Source organism: Gorilla gorilla, chromosome 1, assembly GCF_029281585.2.
Source record: "Gorilla gorilla gorilla isolate KB3781 chromosome 1, NHGRI_mGorGor1-v2.1_pri, whole genome shotgun sequence".
NCBI lineage: Eukaryota > Metazoa > Chordata > Mammalia > Primates > Hominidae > Gorilla > Gorilla gorilla.
Window position 1 is genome coordinate 87,264,247 of NC_073224.2, and position 23,524 is coordinate 87,287,770.

Sequence of the window (23,524 nt, forward strand, 5' to 3'; positions counted from 1 at the left end):
CTCCTGAAAGGATATTCATACTGTGATACAGATAGGTCTTTTTCACCCTGTGGTTCATGACAGACTCTAAAGATGGTTTCACCTAAAGATCTCTACACCACAATAGAAGAACTTGGCTAACTATAAGCATGGAATGCTTCATCTATAGCTAAACGGAATGTTATAATACCTGTAAATGAGCTGCAAAAAAGCATTAGTGAAGGTTGAAAGTATAATTCATGAGGACTCAGAAATGTGTCCACCAAACACTTACTGGACAACTCTTATATTTAAAACACCACAGGAGACACCAGGAAAGATAAAGACCACACTTAGTTTCTAATCACAAAAATCCCTACAGTTAGTGGGAGAGGAAGTCATGTATATAAAAACCAGAAATTGTTTACCAGGCAGGATGTGACAAGCATGCACACACATGGCTTAAATAGTCATGTTCTGTAATACCTGAATGCCTCACCAAGAACTGAAGATGTCTTCTCACTGTTAGCAAATATTCCAGCCAAGAACTCTCATCTTGAAAATCAGAATTGAGAAGGAGACAAAAGCTGAACAGCATATTGGGAATTTGCAGTTATGAGAACCTGGGCGGGGGTCCTGAATCAGTATTGTATTCAGATTGAGACTTGGAAAGAATATTTCTTTACTAATCTCTTCTATCTGGGAGAATTTTACATAAAATTTTTTGAACCTTTAATTATCCATTGAAGAGTATTTTAAAATATCTCACCAAACCACATGGAGAACACATAACTGAGAGGAGATAAAATAAATGTGTGATTGTGTGTTTGAATGCATTTATACATCATTAAGAGGGAAGGAGGGAGGAGAGTGACATATCAGAAACATTCATAGATATGGCCTGTCTTTGTGGCTTTGAGAATTTCAAAGCACTTAATATCTGTGCCTTGAGTCCATTATGTTGCCAAAAATGAATATTTGATGAGAGAAATCAACATACTCTTATTTCAGATCATTCAACATTTCTTAGTTTATGACTCATTCACATGTGATTGTAAATGCTGCTTTGGAGATTACCATAAGAGGTGACATGCTTTTACAAATCAAGACTCATCACTCTTTCCCAAAAAAGTTCTGATACATTCTCTAAGAAAGATAAAGTATATCAGAAAATAAATTATTTCACCACCTGTCTTGGCTAAATATACAGTCCAGCCCCTTCTGGTCTCACATGAACCCCATTCTTAATGGAAGTCTGTCTGATGTGAGGAAACAAGGAGGCTGCTTTGAGTCACAGACAGGGCTTGCAGAACTGCCCCCTCATAGGTAACTGTGACTGCTCCCAGTGTGCCTCTGGCAATCTCTGGAAGCCCCATGGGAACTCCCAAAGGAGACACCCTGAATGCTGGGCCACATTCATTCTCATTCTCAGAGAAAAATCCAACAGCAGAGCTTAGCCAATCACTACAATGCTGGCAAGTTTGCAGTCTCCTTCCTAAGACCTCAGCTAAACATATCTCTCAAATCCAACTAGTGTCTCAAACCCTTTCCCTCTTCCATCTTTTTTTTTTTTTTTTTTGAGACGGAGTCTCACTTGTCCCCAGGCTGGAGTGCAGTGGCGAGATCTCGGCTCACTGCAACCTCCGCCTCCCAGGTTCAAGCAATTCTCCTGCCTCAGCCTCTCGAGTAGCTGGGACTACAGGCACGTGCCACCACACCCAGCAAATTTTTGTATTTTTAGGAGAGACAGGGTTTCACCATGTTGGCCAGGATGGTCTTGATCTCTTGACCTCGTGATCTGCCCGCCTCGGCCTCCCAAAGTGCTGGGATTACAGGTGTGAGCCACTGCGGCCGGCACCCTCTTCCATCTTAATGGGAGTCCAGTTTCTGCAAGTTTGGGAAAAGCAGTTGTGTCTATAGAAGCAGGAGTACAAACAGGATTTGAGACCTGGGTCCAGGCACTGCTAGGTGTCAAAACTCTGTAATCACTCTCACATTCAAGGTCATTGATGTTGAGAGAGAATACATTCCTTTTCCAGTACTCAGTCTGTTCCTGTTACTTAGGTACAGTCTCCCAGCTGAATCAATAGAGTCGGTGAACTTTATAGCTAGAAGGCTTATGGAGATCCTCTACTCCTAACACCCATGTTAGAGGAACCTCAGATACAACATGCAGCCATTTATCTGAAGTCATGTAGCCTATTTATAGAAAAACCTGAGTGAGAATTTAGGGTTCTCAATTCCTAATCCAGTGACATTTTTGGATCACAACAAAATTTCCCCTAGATTGGCTCCTAGAGTCTGTATGAGGGAGGTCCACAGAACTCATGGCATCCAGATGGATAATGTGTTAAAGTATTTTTTCTGTGAATATCTATTTCATTTTCCTATTGAATTCCACATGTTATCACTGTTTGTGATATGGCCTTATGACAGAACTGTTACATATTAGCTTGTTTTTTTTTTTCTTTTTGAGACGGAGTCTCGCTCTGTCGCCCAGGCTGGAGTGCAGTAGCACGATCTCGGCTCACTGCAAGCTCCGCCTCCCGGGTTCACACCATTCTCCTGCCTCGGCCTGCCGAGTAGCTGGGACTACAGGCGCCGCCACCACGCCCGGCTAATTTTTTGTATTTTTAGTAGAGACGGGGTTGCTCCGTGTTAGCCAGGATGCTTGTTTTTAAAGCTTCAGCCACTCAAGTAGTTTACGGGATAATACCCAAGTATTTTCCTAAAGGAAATTTGGGAACTTGTAGACCAGTAAAATATTGTTTTTGCCTTGAGCATCTCTATTGAAATAAATGCCACATATAGTACCAATGTAGCCTCCTGAAGATGGGATTAATGAGGGCTCAAACATGTCCATCCTCGAATCTGCAGAGTGGCTGTATTGCTATTCTTCTACCTTCATTCACTCTACTCATTTTCACCAAATTTGTGTTAGGAAGGATATGATAAGACATCTGCTTTTAAGGATTCTATAGACTGGTGAGGAAAAAAAGTTACAATAAAATGTGACAGCTATAGTAGAGGTATATACATAGTTCCAAGGGAACAGAAAACAGAGCAATTGCCCAAGAGGCATCAGAGAAGTGTGCAGAGAGGAATTGACACTTACTTCATTCATTCAACAAATATGTGTCAAGTATGAGTATGTTGCCAAGCACTGTTCTAGAACAGTAAACAAAAACAAAGCCATTGCTTTTATGGAGCTCTTATTGTAGTGCTTATTCTCAGACACAGGCAAAATAAATAAATATATAATATAGCAAGTGGGGATGAGTGCTAAGATGAAGAAAGCAGGGTAGAAGAATAGAAGGTGGCCAGGATGGGAATGTGTGCTATTTTAAGTAGAATAACATGATAATTAGGCAGAAACCTGAAAGTAGTGAGGGAGGGCATCATACTATCTAAGAAGAGACTGTTCTAGGCAGACAGAATAGCAAGGGCCAAGGTCCTGACGTGGAAGTGTGCTTAGTACATACAAGAAACAATGAAGAAGCCAGCGTGAATAGCCCAGAGTGGGAAGGTGGACAGTCATAGGAGATGAGATTAGAGATATACTGAGATGGAGTGAGTATATCAGGTAGGGCCTTACAGACCACAGTAAAAACTTAGGATTTAATTCAAAATTTGATGGGAAGCCACTGGAGGAATCTGAGCAGAAGAGTGGCATAATTCAATTTAGGCTTTAGGGAGGTCAATCCACCTGCTGGGCAAATAGACTAGTAGGGGAAGGCTGTGGTCAGAGAAATGGGTTAGGAGCTAGGGTAACAGCTCAGAAGATAAATAATGATGGCCTGATCTAGGGTGGTAGTGGTGAAGGAGATAAGACATCTGAATGACAATTTGAGAAACTGGTGAGCATTAATGGAGATTAGTAGAAAATGAGATTGAAGCAGTTAGCAGAAGTCAGAAATAAGAAGTTTCTACTTTATTTATTAAGCACCAGAGATTCCTAAACAATCAGAGATCAGGGCAAGGGTAATATCAGATTTGAGGAAGATTCTTCTTACTGTGGTATAAAGATTGGCCTGGGCTAGGGTGAGACTAGAGTCAAGAAACTACAATCAAATAAATGCAAGTCAGAGGATGAAGATAGTGGTTTAATAATAACTGAATTATGGTTAATAACCAGTTTGTTCTTCCAGAGTGCACTAACTTTTCACATAGGATGACATTTTTGAGATCAATAGGTGATGACAGTTTTCCAATTTACACATCAAACGATGGCAGAAGACAGGCAGAGTCAGGAGGGAGGAATGGTGCCACAGAGTGTTTATGGGGCAGGCACAGAGCTCTTTCCCAAAGGGTATGTGGTACCATGCAGGGGGGAATGCCTCCCCTGCATGGCACCACATTCCCAGCCCACACAGGCTGAGCAGGCTGATGAGTAGGCAGCCTTTTAGATGGGCTGGCTGTTCCATGACACAGCTCAGCTGTGGGGCGATGTCTTGATGACTACATGCAAAATTCTGGGTCAAGCATTTAAGAAACAAAGAAGAGAGTCACTTGTGAGCTGAACTAGCATTTTACTGGATGGCACAGCAAGTCATTTCATCTGTGATTACTGTCAGAACAGAACTTGGTTCTGTTTGTGAAATAAGTCATCAGTTTAGGAGCATTTCAGGGGCATAGCCTGGAGTGGTTCTTGGGTGACTGATTCACCATATGAGCTCTTTGAGGTTGGGGACTGTCTTATCTTTGCTGTAGTACCAAGTGCAAGGCCTTGAACAACAGGCTGTCAATATACTCATGTTGAGGAAATAAATGTGACCTAGAAGGACTAAGATTCTTTGTCCCTCAGTGTTCCCACCTATAAATTGAGAAAAAATGTGTATTTGTACCTATCATACTTACAGGGATGAAGTAAGAATCCAAGTTCTAGTAAATATCTTTGAAAGGCGTTTCAATACTCTGTTTTTCCAGGAAAACTGCTTTGTGGTACCAGTATATTGAAAGTAAAGAAACATTAACTAGGCAAGCACTTAAGAGGTTACATGGCATGGAGGAATAGTATTGAATTGTAAGTTTGCATGACCAAAGACTATTTAGAATTTGCTGCTAACTCTCTAGGTTATTCTGGTAAGCTGATTTACATTTCTTGGTCTCAACTTCAATGTTTTTTTCTAAAATTAACAGTTTATGATTATAATTATTTTTTATTGAATTCCATCATTTCTAGAACAAAGTTCAAATTGGGCTAACCAGAATGTTTCCAATTTTAGCATATCATATGTCCCTTAACTCCTCTGTAACTTAGTGTCTTCCTCAGAAAAGTAATGCAATGGACAGACCGATCTTAATGCTTCTTTTTGCTCTAAAATTCTACATGTCACACAATAGGTATGAATCAATGCTCCTTTCTAGCCTGCACTAGTTCATAGATTAAAAACGTCTGACTTGTACATCCAATTGGAATTGTGTTAAAGTTACAGATTAACTTTAGGAAAAGGACATTTTTATGATGCTTCTTTTCTCATCCAAAGACACAGTATGTCTGACCATTTTTTCAGACCTTGTTTTAATGTCTACAATAATATTTTACCATCTAGCAAAGATACTACAAAAGTCAATAAAAAGTATATTTGAAAAATAAATGTTTTCGAATAGGAAAAATAAATGATTACAAAATATAAAAAGCTTTTTAGAATAAATTAATGAGAGGGATAAGCCACCAAAAGAAAAAATGGGCAAATAATATGGATAGGCTATTTGCAGAAGGGTAAATCCAAGTAGCTGACAAACATATGGAAAAAAGTGCTCAAACTCATTCATAAAGATTTTCAAATTGAAGATACAATGAGGTACCTTTTTTTTTTTTTTGAGACGGAGTCCAGTCTCAGGCTGGAGTGCAGTCGCGTCGATCTCTGCTCACTGCAACCTCTGCCTCCCGCGTTCAAGTGATTCTCCTGCCTCAGGCTCCCGAGTAGACGGGACTACAGGCGTGCGCCACCACACCCAGCTAATTTTTGTATTTTTAGTAGAGACAGGGTTTCACCATGTTGGCCAGTATGGTCTTGATGTCTTGACCTCGTGATCCGCCCACCTTGGCCTCCCAAAATGCTGGGATTACAGGCATGAGCCACCGCACCCAGCCACAATGAGGTATCTTTATACCATGGTTTCTTATCTTTCTCACTAGTGGCACTCTGGGATGGACAACTCTGTTGTGGGTGATGCCTCGAGTATATTGCAGGATATTTAACAGAATCCCTGGTTCTGCCCACAGAAGCTAGTAGCACCACCCGCCCCGCCCCCCCCCCACCATTGTGACAATCAAAAATGTCTCCAAACATTGCCAAATGTCCCCTGTGGGACAAAATCATTACCGATTGAGAACCACTGATTTATACCTATTAGATAAGCAAAAATTGTAAAGTTTGATTATAACTGTAATCAAGGATGCAGTGCAGAAAGAATGTTTTCATATATTGCTAGTAAAAATGTAAGTTATTAATGTAAAACAATTGAGCAATATCTATTAAAATTAAAAACACATATACTCTTTAAACCAGAAATACTACTCCTCAGAATAAATCCTTTTAAACTGAAATTCAAAATACATAAACATATATTGTACAAGGATGTTAACTGCAGCATCGTTGGCAGTGGCCAAAAACTAGAAACAGAATGAATAACCATAAGTAGGGGCTGAATAGCACACCCATGCAATAGGATATTATGTAGGCATTAGAAAGAATTAGAGGTATACCTTAACACATGGAATGTTCTTCATGAGTTATTCGTTAGTGAGAAAACCAAGAGCCAAAGTGTATAACATAGTTGTATAATACTGTGTAATCTTACTTTTTGCAAAACACATCCCTTCATGCTTTTTTATATTACTATATAAAAAGTCTCTCAATATTCTATTTACCCCTACTGAATGGAAGAAAATATATTTGCAAATCATATCTGACAAAGGTCTAGTACCTAGAATTTATAAAGAACTCTTCTAACTCAACAACAAAAAGACAAACAACTGAATCAAAGAGGGGCAAAGGACTTGAATAGGCATTTCTCCAAAGAAGTTATATGATTGGCCAACAAATACATGAGAAGATGCTCAACATCAGTCATTAGAGAAGTACAAATCAAAACCACAATGAGATACCACTTCACACCCATCAGGATGGCTACTATAAAAAGGAAAATAAGTGTTGGCAAGGATGTGGAGAAATTGGAACCTTTGTACATTACTTATGAGAATGTGAAATCATGCAGCCTGTGGAAAACAGTTTGGCAATTTCTTAGATAAACACAGAATTACCAAATGACGCAACAATTCAACTCCTAGGTATATACCCCAAAGAAATAAAAATAAATATTCAAATACACACTTGCATACAAATGTTCATAGCAGCACTATTCACAATAGACAAAAGTAAAAATAATCCAAATGTTATCAATTGATGGATAAACAAAATGTTGTATATACACATATTACTTAGCCATAAAAAGGAACGAAGTACTGATACATGCTACAATGTGGATGAATCTTTAAAACATTAAACTAAGTGAAAGAAGCTAGACACAAAAGGTCACAAATTGTATGTAACCTCCAGAATAGACAAATCCACAGGCAGAAAGCATATTAGTGTTTGCCAGGGACTAAGGGGAGGAGGGAACAGGGAGTGACTGCTTAATGGGTATCAGTTTCCTGTAGGGTGGTGAAAATGTCTTGGAATTAGACAGAAGTGATGGTTTCACAATATTATGAATGTAGTAATGCCACTGAGTTGTACACTTAATTAATGGTTAATTTTATGTTATGTGAATATTGCCTCGATTTAAAAAATATATTCTATTTACCTTTGTGTTAGATTCCTATTGCTGCACAACAAATGAACAAAAATTTAGCGGCTTTAAAATATTACCACATCAGCTTAGCTCACAGTTCTGTAGATCCAGGTGGGCTTGAGTGGATTCTCTGCTTACGGTTTCGCAGGCCAAAATTAAGATGCTGACCCGGCTGGGCTCTTCTCGGAAGAATCCCACTTCCAAGCTCATTTAGGTTTTTAGCAGAATACAGTTCCTTATGATTCTGGGACTGATATCCTGATTCTCTGCTGGCTGTCAGCCAGGAGCCAGTTTCAGTTGCTATAGGATGCCCACATTTCTTGGCATGTAGCCCCCTCCAACAGCAGCACGTCAAATTCTTCTCATCCTTCAAATCTCTCTGACTTCCTCTTCTGCTATTAGCAGACGGAAAATCTCTGCTTTTAAAGGGCTCTTGTGATTAGATTGGGCCCACCTGGAAAATCTCACATCTGTCATAAAACGTAACATAATAACAGGAGTATTGCCTCATCAAATTCATAGGTTTCACCTCACACTCAAATGGGTGGGGGTTATACAAGGGCAAGCGTCACTGAGGATCATTCTTAGAATTCTGCCTATCGCAATGACCTCTTAGACAAAAATAATAAGAAGACATCTACCCAATTCAAGGACAATTACTGTTTATACCCAACCTCATTGCCTATGTGATTTATACCAAGGAAAAGTTACAGAAGCAGTGATTTACAGATTAACGTGGTTCAGGTACCCAAGCCTCAGGGAAGGGATGGAAAGCTGTTTTTGTTATTGTTGTTTTGTTTTTTGAGACGAGTACTCGCGAGTCTCGCTCTCCGCTCACTGCAACCTCCGCCTCCTGGGTTCAAGTGGTTCTCCTGCCTCTGCCTCCCAAGTAGCTGGGACTACAGGCGTGCATGCCACTATGCCCGGCTAATTTTTGCATTTTTAGTAGAGACGTGTTTTCGCCATGTTGGCCAGGCTGGTCTGAGACTCCTGACCTCAAGTGATCTGCCCGCCTCGGCCTCCCAAAGTGCTGGGATTACAGGAGTGAGCCACCGTGACCAGCCAGAAAGCTATTTTTAATAAGTAGGCTTCTCTTTCCGAGGCCTCTCTGGCTTGCTTTCTCTTTCTTTCTTCTCTTCTACTAAAGCACTGAATGTAAATACAAAGCAATTGTCAAGAAGACCACCTGTTTTCTCTCTGTAGTCCTGATAAGAAGGGTTGGAGTTTAGGGGACTAGATAATTGAATAATATCGATTAGCAGTCCTCAAACATTTTGGTCTTAGGACCCTTGTTACTGAGGTGCCCCCAAAAATCTGTTGTGTTTTGTGGGTTATACCTATTGATAATTGCCATATGGTAATAAATTAAACCTGGAAAGTCTTACAAACACAAGAATATACAAGCACGTATTCTCTCATCCTATAAAGTGATGATGTCATCAGACATTATATAGCCTCTGGAGTGGAAATGGAAATAAAGACTTAGCATGGTTATGAAAATAGTTTTGAACTCGTGGAACCTCTGAAAGGGTCCCAAGGACCCCCAGGGCTTCCTCGACCACACTTTGAGACTCACTGAGATATGTAAATACTGCCAATTGTATTTCTTCACAGATTAATCAACTCACAGATTTGGGTGCATTCATTTGTGCAGTCTTAGAAACAAATCTTTCCCTTTACCAGTATCTTATTCCATCTGGTAGACTCATTTCTGCTGCTGATGCTTGAAAAAAGTGTCATTTGCTACCACAGGAGGAAAACGGTGCTAGATGGATCATAACATACAGCAAAGCAAGATAGTTCCAAAATGTTTCCAAGAGCTTCTGGCAGGATCTGTCATTCTACAAATACTGCACAGGAAAAATTGCTTTAAATGCTGCATCTTTGCAGTAGAAAGATTAGGATTGAGCCAGGCTGTGAGTCAAGCAGAAAAGGCACACAGAGGGGGATGAAAGAAAGCACTGGAGAGTCTTGTCATGCTTTGCCCTTGAAAACTATGCCAAGACCTCTTTTTTGTTTTTAAATGAAGAAATCCATCATGTTTCGTGATTGCTGTAATGACTCAGGATCTTCCACCTTCCTTTTAACTATAAACCGTAGCGTAGTTAGGTGTTTGTTTTCTTTGTATCATGCTTGCAAAAAGTGACGAAATAAAGTTAAAACCCTTTAACTGGGACTCCATTACGGTTCCGCTGTTCAGTGACCAGCTTGTTCATTATTCTCACAATATTATCTACTTTCTTCATTTCAGTCTGTCTCTTAGATCCTGGGCTTCTGATGTCTTTCCATGGCGGATGAATACAATTTAAAACACGAAAGCTGCTGGAGGAAAGGTTTAACATTCCCCCTCCCCAAGGTGAAATCTTTGCCTGGCCTCAGTCACTAAGTCTCTCAGGAGCGGAAACTGAATGGACATTCCAGAGACGGTGAATAAGAATGATAAACGGTGGTTGGGGAGAACAGCGCGTTTCTTCCAGCGGAGGACTAGGCCCACAGGACGCATTCCCAACAGATGAGCGGAGCCGACAGCAAGTGTGACACGAACGCTAGCTGGCCGCCTGACTAGAGAGCTCCGCCGCAAGCCGCCGCTTTTGGAGTGGAGTTCCACACGTCCTCCGCGCTTGAGTCCTGGGACGTCAGAGGCCTGGCGTGCTGCCACCGCCCCAGTTCACGTCGTGTGACCCACAACCAATGGAAGAGCAGCCAAGTATTCCCGGCGTCCGCTGTGATTGGTTCTCGGAGTGGAGGCGGTGGCAGAGGGTGGGCCTTAAGACGGGTCTCCCTTAAACTGGGCGATCAGGCGGCGACCCTAGAGGCGTCTGTAGGGTAAAGCTGGGGGTTCTGTAGCCGGAGGCGGCGGCGAGTCCAGAACGTCCTGGCCTTACAGGGAGAAGGCGTCACTCGCGGTTACAAGTGCTTGACCCTCACTCCAGTTGGCGGAGGAGGAGAAGGAAGGGGCCGGGCCGGGTCCCCTCCCCTCGCGCCCCGGATGGATGTGCCCGGCCCGGTGTCTCGGCGGGCGGCGGCGGCGGCGGCCACTGTGCTCCTGCGGACCGCTCGGGTCCGTCGCGAGTGCTGGTTCTTGCCCACCGCGCTGCTCTGCGCCTACGGCTTCTTCGCCAGCCTCAGGCCGTCCGAGCCCTTCCTGACCCCGTACCTGCTGGGGCCGGACAAGAACCTGACCGAGAGGGAGGTACGCGCGGCGGACGCGGGGCGCGGGAAGGGCGGGCGACCGGCCTGCGGGTGGGCAGCGGAGGAAGAGAGGACCGAGAAAAGCGCTCGAGCCATTCTCGGCAGAGATTTCTGATTTTTCCAGTTGGAGGTCGGCTTCGTGCTCTTCTTTGTGTTCATGATTTTCTGTTTTCTTCGGCTCTGTAGGGCGAGTCTCCTGCGAAGGGCTCAGAACACGCGTCCAGAGGCCCCGTGCCTTGTGCGTCAGGCAGTATGCTGATCGTGTTGTAATGTGGCTTAGCGTGACTGCCCAGACTGGTCCAGCAGTTCCTGCTGGGGGCGAGGGGGCAATATTTTGACAAAGAAGTGAAAACAGCAAAGTGTACTTTGGACATGGCTTAGTAAATACTCATTGACTGAAAGTAGGCAACCACTGCTTTTCTGAAAGGATCTTCCCTCTACCTCCTTCACCTGCTTCCTGTCCATACCTTACTTTGTTTGCATTTGGCAGAATGGATGGGCTTAATCAAGTAAGGACAGGACAGAAGTACAGAACATCTTAATTTGTCTTGATTTTTAATTGGGTGAGGTTGTGTCCAAGGATATCCTGCCCCTCTCTACCTTAAGACCAACCTCCAGGGATAAAGGCAGATGGTGAAACATAATTGACTTTTAATTATGGTGTTTCTTGTATTGCGAATTGTTGCTTCACAGATGTTAGTTTTGCTTCTCAGATACAAGGTGATGTCTTTGAAGGCCTTCTGTGATGTTCAGGGTAATTGAGAGTACGTAGTCCATCATCAAGAGTTTCTTGCTGATTGATTTTTCCCTAAATGAGGGCTTACAAATAAAGTACTTCAGAAGCGCATAGTGTACTTTAGAAATGTGCTGACCTGTTTAAGTGCATGGTCAAAACCAGCACTTGATTTTTGCAGAAGAAAGACAATATATAAACTGAGGAAGAAATTAAACCCAAAGTACTTCCACAAAACTGAAATAAAGCCGATTCAACACCGCCTTCCTTGAATACAACAAAGGGTGAAAGCTGAGGTCTCATGTTCTTTTTCCTACTATCAGTCAAGGGGCCACTTGAGAGCTTTTTCTTTTTTCCTACACCTGTTCCTTCCACCCTGCCTCCTTGCCCCAGGTGCTGTAAAATACTCCTCCCATTTAAACCTTACTCTTCTCTATGTGGGTAGTAGTCAGTCACTTCTTTTGAGCAGCAACTCAGTAACCCTGCATAACAGGTCAGAACAAGAGATGGCACTACCGGAATCATTTGCACACTGGCGGGATATAGTTACTCATAGTTTGTTGTTTGCAGTTTGTTTGTTGCAGTGCTCCGTCATTTTCAAGGGCACTTGAGAGAGAATTAAGAATCAGTATTGACTTATGTATTGAGGGTTTCACTTGAGAGTCTGACATTTGTTCACTTCTAGCAAGTATCACTGACTTTTTGCCTGGCCTTAAATTACCCTATTGACCTGCCAGTTGTGGGATGGAGTGGCTGGGCCGTTTCTCAGTCTTGTGGATCAGTACATAAGCCACCGTAACAGTTATTCATAACCTATTTGAGTTTTAATACTGATTTAAAGCAATAATGTCAAAACAGCCAACTTTCATGACAGAATGATTTTACAAGAAAATTGCTGCACTGATATGAGAAAGTATGATTCTGGAGACCCAAAACAACCACTGAATCTGAGGTGTAGCCACTGAGGCAGAATTGATACTGCTGTGAACAGCTGACCATTAAAGTTTCATGTGAACTGCCATGTGATCTGCACAGTTTGTGCGCCTTTCCTGATAGTGAAACACAGGGAGAGAAGCATGTTCCCAGTGTTGATATTTGAAAGCTGATCTGTTTTGTCATGTGCTCTGGGTAGAAGGTTGCTATGTGATGTGCTACCAAGATCATGTGCTCTGTCCTATCAGAAAGCTTTTCAAGGTGAGTGAAGTGTGCTCAGGGGGCACAGAAATAAAGCAGAGTTGCCAGGCGTAGTAACTATTTGCTGATTGTGTAACAAAAAACATAAGTGTACTTCTCTTATTGCAAATTAGTTGAGGAAAAGGGTGGGATTTGAAGAGAAATCTAGTAGTCTGGGGAAGGGGTGTCTTCTCAGAGGACCACCAAATCATGGCTGATTCTCCTCTGCTTACCTTGTGGCAAACCCTACGTTTTTTGTATAACTAATGATTGAAATAAATAGAACAACTTATTCATTACTTACTGAATGCTTGCTTTTTGCCATGGACAGTTAAATAAAAAAAATTACATGATTTTTAAGCAAAGCTAATGCTAAGTCATATTCAGCGACATTTGTATTAAAGTTTGTGTTTGCTCTTAGAAGACTGCAGAAGGGCCATGTTGGTTTGAATAGAGCTATTGTTAACTAAATCCTAAAACAAAAGGAGAGGAGAAAAAGATTTCTTCTCTCTACTCTCAAAAGTTTTTTTCTTAGATTTCAGGAAAAGCATTAATTTTAAAACAGATACCAGTTTGTAAGTTTTAAGCAGGCTAAAATTTGACTGTATGTTAATAGTTGAAGGCCAGAGTTTCAGTAAAACAGATCTTTATCTCTAAAAATTTTTTATCCTTTCATCATTGTAGCATGTGTTTTGACAGACATTTACTACCTTTCTTAGATTTTTTTAAACATTCCACCTATTTTGCCTAATATTCAGAGCCTCACAAAGTTTGGTTTTTACCTCCTTGACAGCCTTATATCCTACTACAAACCTTCTTCCCCTTACCACTTCCACATAACCAAGCTCCATTCATATTAATCTAATAGTCTTAAGTCCAGCATATCCACAGTCTGTCATCTGTTGACATGTACTCAAAGACTTATTCTCTTCTTGGAATAATCTTCCCATATATATCTGTTGATATCTTTGTTAGCCTTTAGGTTTCTCATCCTTCAAGGTCCATTTTGAAGAAACAACCCTGTATTTCCTATTTCCATTATAAATACTGCATATATTATATATTCCTCACTAGGTTCAATACTCCTGGAGAGCTGAGGATCTCAGTTTATTTATTTAGAGACAGTCTTGCTCTGTTGCCCAGGCTGGAGTGCAGTGGTGTGATCTCGGCTCACTGCAACGTCTACCTCCCAGATTTAAGTGATTCTCATGCCTCAGTTTCCTGAGTAGCCAGGATTATAGGCTTGTGCCACTACACTCAGCTAATTTTTTATATTTTTAGTAGAGTCGGGGTTTTGCGATGTTGGCCAGGCTGGTTTTGAACCCCTGGCCTCAAGTGATCTGTCCAACTTGGCCTCCCAAAGTGCTAGGATTACAGGCATGAGCTACGGTGCCTAGCCTTATTTTATTTTATTTTATTTTATTTTTTTTATTTTTATTTTTTGAGATGGAGTTTCGCTCTTGTTGCCCAGGCTGGAGTGCAATGGCGTGATCTCGGCTCACTGCAATCTCTGCCTCCCGGATTCAAGTGATTCTCCTGGCTCAGCCTCCCAAGTAGCTGGGACTACAGGCACGCGCCACCACGCCCGGCTAATTTTTTTGTATTTTTAGTAGAGATGGGGTTTTGCCATGTTGGCCAGGCTGGTCTCGAACGCCTGACCTCAGGTAATCTACCCACCTCGGCTTCCCAAAGTGCTGGGATTACAGGCATGAGCCACTGCACCTGGCCATTTTATTCTTTTTGTCACCTCTGTGCTGGTTGAAAACAATGTTGTGCAAATAACTGCCTATTAGTTGTTTAATTGAAGCTTGATTCTAATTTAAAGCCTAAATCTAAATTAGAACTTAAAAATGAACATCTGTTTTCCCTTGACTTTGTAGCTCAAGAAAACACAAGCACTGATCCAAAGAGTTGTGAAAGGCACCTTGGTCATAATAAAATCAATTCCCGTTGCTCACATAGCAGATGTTACCTGAAGTGAGAAGTTGGAGTATGGACAATTAATAAGGGTCTGTAATTGGTACATTTTTGCCTGTAGGATGTTTCCCTTCAAGATTCAAAATATCAAGGAAGCATTTTTTGCTGTCATTGGAAACACTGAAAAAGAAAAGGATCTGCTTTGGAGACCCATTAGTTGAGTGCTGGAGACTGTAGTCTTTATCTCTTCATGAATGCCCTGTAAAAGCACCTCAGTGCAGATTGGAAAAGCTACTGCAAGCATTAGAATTAACCTTGGAAGATAGTAGATGATTAATAGCAGTTTTCTGATTGAAGAAACCAGGCATTTTAGTGTGGCGGACTCAGAATGTATGAATTCAGATCCTTCTTCTGCCAATCCCGTGATAACTTGGGACAATTCACTTAACCTTTCTGTAAGGCCAAGTTTCCTTGTTTGTAAAATAGAGATGATAGAAGCATTTACCTTAGGTTTGTGGTTTGGATTAAATAGAGAGAATTTAGAGAAAGTGCTTAGCATGGTGTGTAACACAGCAGTAGAGGTTTGTTATTATGATGCTGATAATAGTGTGAGTGGGGCATTCCCCCTGGGTTGATGTCTTTTAAAGGAGAAAATGCAGGTTTCTTATTTAGAATAAGTTAAAGAGAACCTATCTGGTCTTCCCCCTCTCCCCTATTTGCCTTTCTTTTTGTTTTTAGTTGTTATTGCAAGGCTGGCAGTGTTACTCTCCTTCATCTTCATTATCTAAATTGTAGTTTTGTAATAGTAGAATTAGACTCATGAGTAAAGATACGTTAAATTGATAATTTAAAGGATGAAACTTAGACAATGAAAACTTAGCAGTTAATCATTTTGGGACAACTATGGTTAAAAGTTATGTAACATGTCTAAGCACAGACAATATTATTGGAGTGAAGAGGTCATCCAAAATCCCAAAACAAAGGAAGATGAACTATTGAAGGGAGCAGTAGAGGACATTTTTAAAGGAAAGGTTTAATGGCTAGTACTTCATGGTGCTATGTTGGGGAAATTGTGAAGGTGACACTTAGTCAAACAGAGGAGGCAGTTTCAAACTTTAGAAAATGGACAGGCTGGGCGCGGTGGTTCACAGCACTTTGGGAGGCTGAGGTGGGCGGATCATGAGGTCAGGAGTTCGAGACCAGCCTGGCCAACATATTGAAACCCTGTCTCTCCCAAAAATACAAAAAATTGGCCCGGCATGGTGGCAGGCACTTGTAATTCCAGCTACTCGGGAGGCTGAGGCAGGAGAATCGCTTGAACCCGGGAGGCAGAGGTTGCAGTGAGCCGAGATCACGCCATTGCACTCCAGCCTGGGTGACAAGAGTGAAACTCCATCTCGAAAAAAAAAGAAAGCTGACAGAGAGTATCTGTAAAAGTATAGGCCACAAAGGAATGACAAGTTGTTAATTAGAACACAACTGGAAATCTCAAGATTACCCTTACCTGCTTTGGTTTTCTACTTAGAGTTATCTAATGCAGCTAAGGGCACTTTGTTCCTCATTTGCTAAAATTTCCACAGTTTTGAATAAGAATCATTTCTACATTTCTTGATTATTCCTTTAGGCACATAGTCAGGTGCAACAAAATTTCCTGATCAAGTGGAGCTTGCTAACTGATTTACCAACACAAATTAGACCAAAATTCATGAAGGTGAGGCCATGAAACAGATCACTTTTGTCTGGAATGTATTTCAGAAAATAGGGATTATGTTTTACTTTTATAGCTGTGCTCTGCACTGGCAAGAGATTTTGCAACAATTGTTTATTGTTTCTCAAAAACCTTAGAACCTTAGCTCATATTAGACTTGAGTGAACTGAGATGTACAGGAAAGATAAAAAGAAAGTTACTGTTGGTCTCAGAATGTAAAAGTCTGGGATTAGGTTGCTCCGTCGCAAAGTATTCAGCCTTTTCCCAAAACTACCTTGCAAAAAGCACTTAAAAGTTGAGGCCACTGACAAAAGGAAGGAAAAATCTCCTACAGTGATTGTTGTTGGAAGAATGGGAATGATAGTTCAATTAATTTAGTTAATTCATACTGCCCCAGATGTCCTTGTCAGCTTGTCCTCTAATCTTCAGACTTTGTGAATAAATCAGGTGGAGTAAGTAATTTACATGTTGTGTCTCATTTACTTTTTGCAACAAACAACCGCCCTTTACTGATAATGGAGATTAAGGCTAAGGGGAACTAAAAGAATGTTGTCTACAATCACACAGCAAGTGATGGAACTGAAATTCCTGCTGGGGTCTTTCTGGTTTAAAGTTTATTTCAAAGATCATTTCTACTATATCCCAATTTTAAAATATGCATTAGAAAGAAAACAGCAAAAACTTTTTTTTTTCCTATTTAAAAACAAGCAAAAAGAAGGACATAAAAGTTGCCTATATTCCTGCCATCTAGAGAGACTTAATTCTGTCAAGACTGTAGGACAGATTGACCATCTTTATTTGTTCCTCTGCCCCAAAAGAAACAAAACTTAAAGTCAGAGAAGCTTAAGGAAACAGTAGGATAAAGGCTCCCTATCTTGTGTCTAGAAGTAAGAGTTGACAGTGATTCAGTTTTCAAAGCATTTATTGAATAGTATCTTCCAAACAGTATGCTGGCTTTTAGACAGGTTATACAGGTGAATGTAGGGGTCTATCCTTAAAAAGCCTATAAGGCAGTTGTTCTCAACTCTGGCTCATTTAAAACTCTATTGGGAAGTTTTTAGAAAATATCTGTGGCTGGGCATTTTTTTTTTTTTAAGAGACAGAGTCTTGCTCTGTCATACAGGCTGGAGTGTAGTGGTGTGATCATAAGTCACTGCAGCCCCAAACTCCTGGGCTCAAGCAATTCTCCCACCTCAGCCTCCTGAGTAGCAGCCATAGGCACGTGCCACAATGCTTGGCTAACAAATTTTTTAAAAGCTTCTTAGGAGATGCAGCCATGGTGAAGAGCCAGTATTACGAATTAATTGGGGAAACTGATGCATATAGATCAGTATTAGGAGAGTTTGAGGCTAGGCCAGATGGCTCACATGTCTGTAATCCCAGCAGTTTGGGAGGCTGAGGCTGGTGGATTGCTTTGAGCCCAGGAGTTTGAGACCAGCCTGAGTAACGTGGTGAAACCCTATCTCTACCAAAAAAAAAAAAAAAAAAAAATTAGCTGGGTGTGGTAGTACAGGCCTGTAGTCCCAGCTACTGGGGAGGCTGAGGTGGAAGGATCACCTGAGCCTCACCTGAGGTGGAGGTTGCAGTGAACCATGATTCTGCCACTACATTCCAGCCTAGGTGACAGAGGGAGACCCTGTCTCAAAAAAACAAAAAACCAAAAAAAAAAGTGTTTGAATGTTGTAATACAAGTACTTTTGGCTTTCGCAAAGTCTTTCTGAATAAGGAAGTCTTTGAACTAGGCCTTGATTAATGGGAAGAATTTATTAGGAAAAAGATGATGGTATTGGGGATAGGAAAGGATATTTCAGGCTGGGCAAGGTGGCTCACCCCTGTAATCCTAGCGCTTTGGGAGGCTTCTCATTTGAGGTCAGGAGTTTGAGACCAGCCTGGCCAACATGGTGAAACCCCACCTCTACTAAAAATACAAAAATTAGCTGGGCGTGATGGTGGGTGCCTGTAATCTCAGCTATTCAGGAGGCTGAGGCAGGAGAATCACTTGAACCCGGGAGGTGGAGGTTGCAGTGAGCCAAGATCGTACCACTGCACTCCAGCCTGGGCGCAGAGCGAGACTCCATCTCGAACAAAAAAAAGAGAAAAGACATTTTCAAACAATTATCTGAACTGTTGTTGTCAAGGTTTCTTTGATTGATAAGGATGAGATCTTTGAGGTATTTGTAGGTTGTTTTTTAAGAATAAATTCTTTATGAGTATTCCAGGTCCTTTCATCACTAATGGTTTTTTGTTTTTTTTTTTCTCTTTCTACCAGGTCTTCAATGAAATTTATCCAGTATGGACTTACTCTTACCTGGTGCTACTGTTTCCTGTGTTCCTTGCCACAGACTACCTCCGTTATAAACCTGTTGTTCTACTGCAGGGGCTCAGCCTTATTGTTACATGGTTTATGCTGCTCTATGCCCAGGGACTGCTGGCCATTCAATTTCTAGAATTTTTTTATGGCATCGCCACAGCCACTGAAATTGCCTATTACTCTTATATCTACAGTGTGGTAGACCTGGGCATGTACCAGAAAGTCACAAGTTACTGTCGAAGTGCCACTTTGGTGGGCTTTACAGTGGGCTCTGTCCTAGGGCAAATCCTTGTCTCAGTGGCAGGCTGGTCGCTGTTCAGCCTGAATGTCATCTCTCTTACCTGTGTTTCAGTGGCTTTTGCTGTGGCCTGGTTTTTACCTATGCCACAGAAGAGCCTCTTCTTTCACCACATTCCTTCTACCTGCCAGAGAGTGAATGGCATCAAGGTACAAAATGGTGGCATTGTTACTGACACCCAAGCTTCTAACCACCTTCCTGGCTGGGAGGACATTGAGTCAAAAATCCCTCTAAATATGGAGGAGCCTCCCGTGGAGGAACCGGTAAGCTCAGCCTTAAATATCTTGTAATTGCTACTATGGGGGCTGGACCAGTGGTGAAAAAAACAGCAAACTCACTCTTGGTAGATCTTGTATTTATTTGGATTCATGTTTTATCCTGAGTTGGTTTGTTGCTTTATTCATTCATTCATTCATTCAAGCTATGGTTTATTTATATTAGGGATGACACATTTATTTTTTCCTGGAGTGCGTGACCTCCAAAGTCAGACTGATACAGCATTATATTGTTCATGTCAGAGATGTCTTGGATTGCAAGGGCTGTGTCTTCATCTTTTGAGTGTTTGGCATATAAATAAAGCACTCAGAAAATTTTTGCTAAATGAGTAGATGAAATGATTCTAATAAATGATTAAGTATCTACTTCTAGTTTCTGAATTGAAGCCCAAATTATTATCATTATTATTATCATTTTTGAGATGGAGTCTTGCTCTGTTGCTGAGGCTGGAGAACAGTGGTGCGATCTCGATTCACTGCAACCTCCACCTCCAGAGTTCAAGCAGTTCTCCTGACCCAGCCTCTCCCTAGTAGCTGGGATTACAGGCGCTCACCACCACGCCCAGCTAATTTTTGTATTTTAGTAGAGATGGGGTTTCATCATGTGGGCCAGGCTGGTCTCGAACTCCTGACCTCAAGCAGTCCACCAGCCTCAGCCTCCCAAAGTGCTGGGATTATAGGTGTAAGCCACCGCACCCAGTCATGAAGCCCACAGTATTTAAGGGTAAGAAGTTATTTTCCTCTTCTGTGCTAGAAGGGATATCTGTTATTTATTTTTCAAATGACAATTAGCTGAAGTGAAGTAGTAATGAATAATACAGATGAAGAGATCACAAGAGGACAGTTTGAGGTGGTGATGGAATAAATAGTAAAAGTGTGTTATGAAGCTGTCTCTTGGAAGAGAGAGGTACGTCATTAAAATAATTTATCCATCTGTTCTGTCTAGCCAGGAAGATGAATTCCTTTCCCTAGACACCCACCCTTTTTTTTTTTTAAATATACAAGTTTCCTTTTGTTTCTATTAGGTTATAAGCTGTGAGGAACAAAGTTAATTCCAGCCACACTGTAGTCTTAGTTTTCATGGGACATGTTTGGAAATAAGCCTATTAACATTCCAGCTTTGTAGGTGGCCTCAGTCGGACTGAGCTCCATAAGCTTGGTAGGCTGGCTGATAATAAAGAACCATTATGAATAAAGTCTTTCATTCTCTACTGAGAGTTAACTGAATTGTTTAAATGTGGCATCTAATGTCCTCATTGAAAATTACTCTCTTTTCTCTATCCCCGTTCTTCAGCTCTCAAATTACTACTTGAAATTTAGGTTATCATCCCAGAGAGCCCGGGTAGACTTGTAGAGCCTGGGCAACCCTCATCATGAAACTCACCTTGATTACCAGGGCACCTGTGAGCACTTTTTGTCAGAATGACCAAGGATTAAGTGGCAATGAAATGCTGAGTTTTTTCATAGTTTGTTAGGTGATATTAGAGAGTCAACAGAGGGTTGATGGGGGAGGGAAGGAGGTGTGTAATCATTTCATAGATTTTATGAAGTGGAAAAAAAATAAAGACGCTTCTTTATCTGTTTTGAATGTGTTACAGTGGCTTTAGCTAAAATTAACGTATATACAGATAATATGTGTATAAATATATATTTTAGATATTAACATATTGACCATAGTTCTAAAGATTTTTATAGACAGTTTCAAACTTTTTTGAATATAAGTAAGAAACATAGAAAACATTTTACATAGAAAACCTGTACATACATAGGTATGTATATATTTTATATATAACAGAAACAAGTTTTACAACAGTATTTTATTCTGATACATTCTTTTATTTTTTTTAAATTCAGTTCACTGTCCTCTAAATCAATTTTATTACCAACTTATGGGTGGTGACCTATAGTTTTAAAAACTGTTCTAGATCAACTTGAAATACTTGTTTATAGATACACAGTGTGTCAGTATTTTATATACTGAAGAATTGTAGAATTTTAGAGTTAGAAATGACTCTAATCACAAGTTATAGAAAAAGCAGAGCATTTTTAAAAGAGATTAGATTTCATCAAGACTGTCCTTTTAGAGATAAGGATTAGGATTAGAGATTAGCAACTTATGCAGAATTGTACAAATATACTCTTGAACATAATTTAAAAGTGTGTATGAGATCCAGTTCTCTCTAAACCTTTCTCGGTGAAGTCTTTTAACTAGGGTAACAATGTCAGAACCATCATGTCAGTTACACTGTTTTCAGAATTAGGATTCAAGTCAGTTCCCTGATATCCTAGGCTCTGCTACTGATACCATAGCAGATGGGCAGTGCTGCTTGGTATTGGCACTGACTGGCCCTAAAGTGCTGCTGTTTTTCTTTGGCAAGCATGAAGAAAATTCAGAATATGGATATTAGGGATCACAGAGCTATTTTAAGTTGACAAGACCTATAATTAAACCATAAATTATAATCGTGGTAATTATTGAAGAGTAGGTAGGTAGGTGGTTTTATCTTGATTTTTATAGAAAGAGAAAATGAAGTAAGAGGAGTCTAAGTGATAGCTCACTCTACAAGTTACCTTAGAGTATTTGTGAGTTATTTTTAAAGAGAGTCTATTGCATTGGGGCAAAGGGTGCTGATCTTGCAGAAAGAAGAACCAAAGCTGGTGACTTTCTTTTACAAGCAGAGCTGGATTCATTATGTAGTTGGCTGATTGGTGAAACTGATTTATTTTGAGTTCTTCATCTATTAGAAATGACATAAATTAAACCACTTCTTTAGCATAGGTTCTGACATGTAATTAATACCTAGTAAATGATTCTCTTAATATAGCCATGCTTTTATTTGTAGTTTGATATCTTTTACTACTAGTAAGTGTTCTTTCCGTGTCTGCATGTCTAAGGTCTATAAACAATGACAGCAGTGAAATTAATGCTTCCACTTTGGTATTAAATAATGTCATTTCTAGCAGCAGGGTGTAGTGAGTTTTGAAGAAAGTGAAGTCCAAACCCTAGTTCTAATACTTGGGCAAGTTACTTAATTCTGTGAGATTTCGTTTCCTTATGTACATATCTACCTTATGGGGTTATTTTGAGTATTTAAAGCTTTCAAATGAGTTTACATAGTAGGTTTCCAATAAATGGTAATTGCTATTATTACTATTATCATTATCATTACACATGAATAATCCGGAACAGCTCTGTACTTTTATGGTAGATAGTCATGTATTTGTGAGGTTGTAAATAGAGCAATCTTTCCTTTTCTCTTTGAATTAATCACCCCAGTCATCTTCATCATCATCATCATCACACCTCCCGTTTATTTTGACGTGGGTATCAGATACTGTGCTAAGAACTTTAGAGTCAGTATGTTATTTGATTCTTATTAAAACTCAATAATGTAGATATTTGCTCATTTTACAGAAGAGGAAACTAAATTTAGTTAACTGACTTGCGCAAAGGCACATAGGAAGTGGCACTTTAAAAATTTCCAACTCAGGCTGGGCACGGTGACTCACACCTGTAATCCCAGCACTTTGGGTGGGCAAGGCAGATCACTTGAGGTCAGGAGTTCGAGACGAGCCTTGCCAACATAGTGAAACACGATGTCTGCTAAAAAAAAAAAAAAAAAAAAAAAAATACAAAAACTAGCTGGGTGTGGTGGTGCATGCCTGTAATCCCAGCTACTTGGGAGGCTGAGGCAGGAGAGTTGCTTTAATCCGGGAGGCAGAGGTTGCAGTGGGCTGAGATAGTGCCACTGTACTCTAGCCTGGGCAACAAAGACTCTGTCTCAAAAAAAAAAAAAAAAAAAAAAAATTTCCACCCATATCTAGTTGACTCCAAAAACCACCACTACAGTAGAAACTTCCATTCCCTGATAGAGGGAAGTAATTGTTAAAGATTTTTAAATTTATAAAACAGCGTCAAAATCTTATGTTCAAATGAAATCTGAAACTAGATGCCCATTATGATAAGTAAATAAAAATTGAGCCTTTCTGATTGAAACAGGAATGCACGTCTGATAATTTTACATACTTGAGCCTGTTATTCATCCCACATGAAACTCTTAAAGCTCCATGGAACACAGTGAAGGCCACTTATTAAATTAGAGCATGCATGATTACCTATGAGCAGCTCAGAGTTTTGATGTAATAGAAATAAACCTTT

At 40.6% G+C, this 23,524-nt stretch overlaps 1 protein-coding gene across 1 annotated transcript in view; it reads left to right on the forward strand.

Moving 5' to 3' along the window:
* Positions 1 to 1,525: 1,525 nt before the first annotated feature.
* Positions 1,526 to 23,524, forward strand: part of SLC19A2 (solute carrier family 19 member 2) — a 30,983-nt gene continuing 8,984 nt past the window's right edge. The window contains exons 1-2 of the mRNA XM_004027864.5: positions 1,526 to 10,951; positions 18,751 to 19,353. Of these exons, the coding sequence (XP_004027913.1) occupies positions 10,748 to 10,951; positions 18,751 to 19,353 (807 nt within the window). The 5' untranslated portion in view covers positions 1,526 to 10,747. The remainder of the gene's footprint in view (positions 10,952 to 18,750; positions 19,354 to 23,524) is intronic.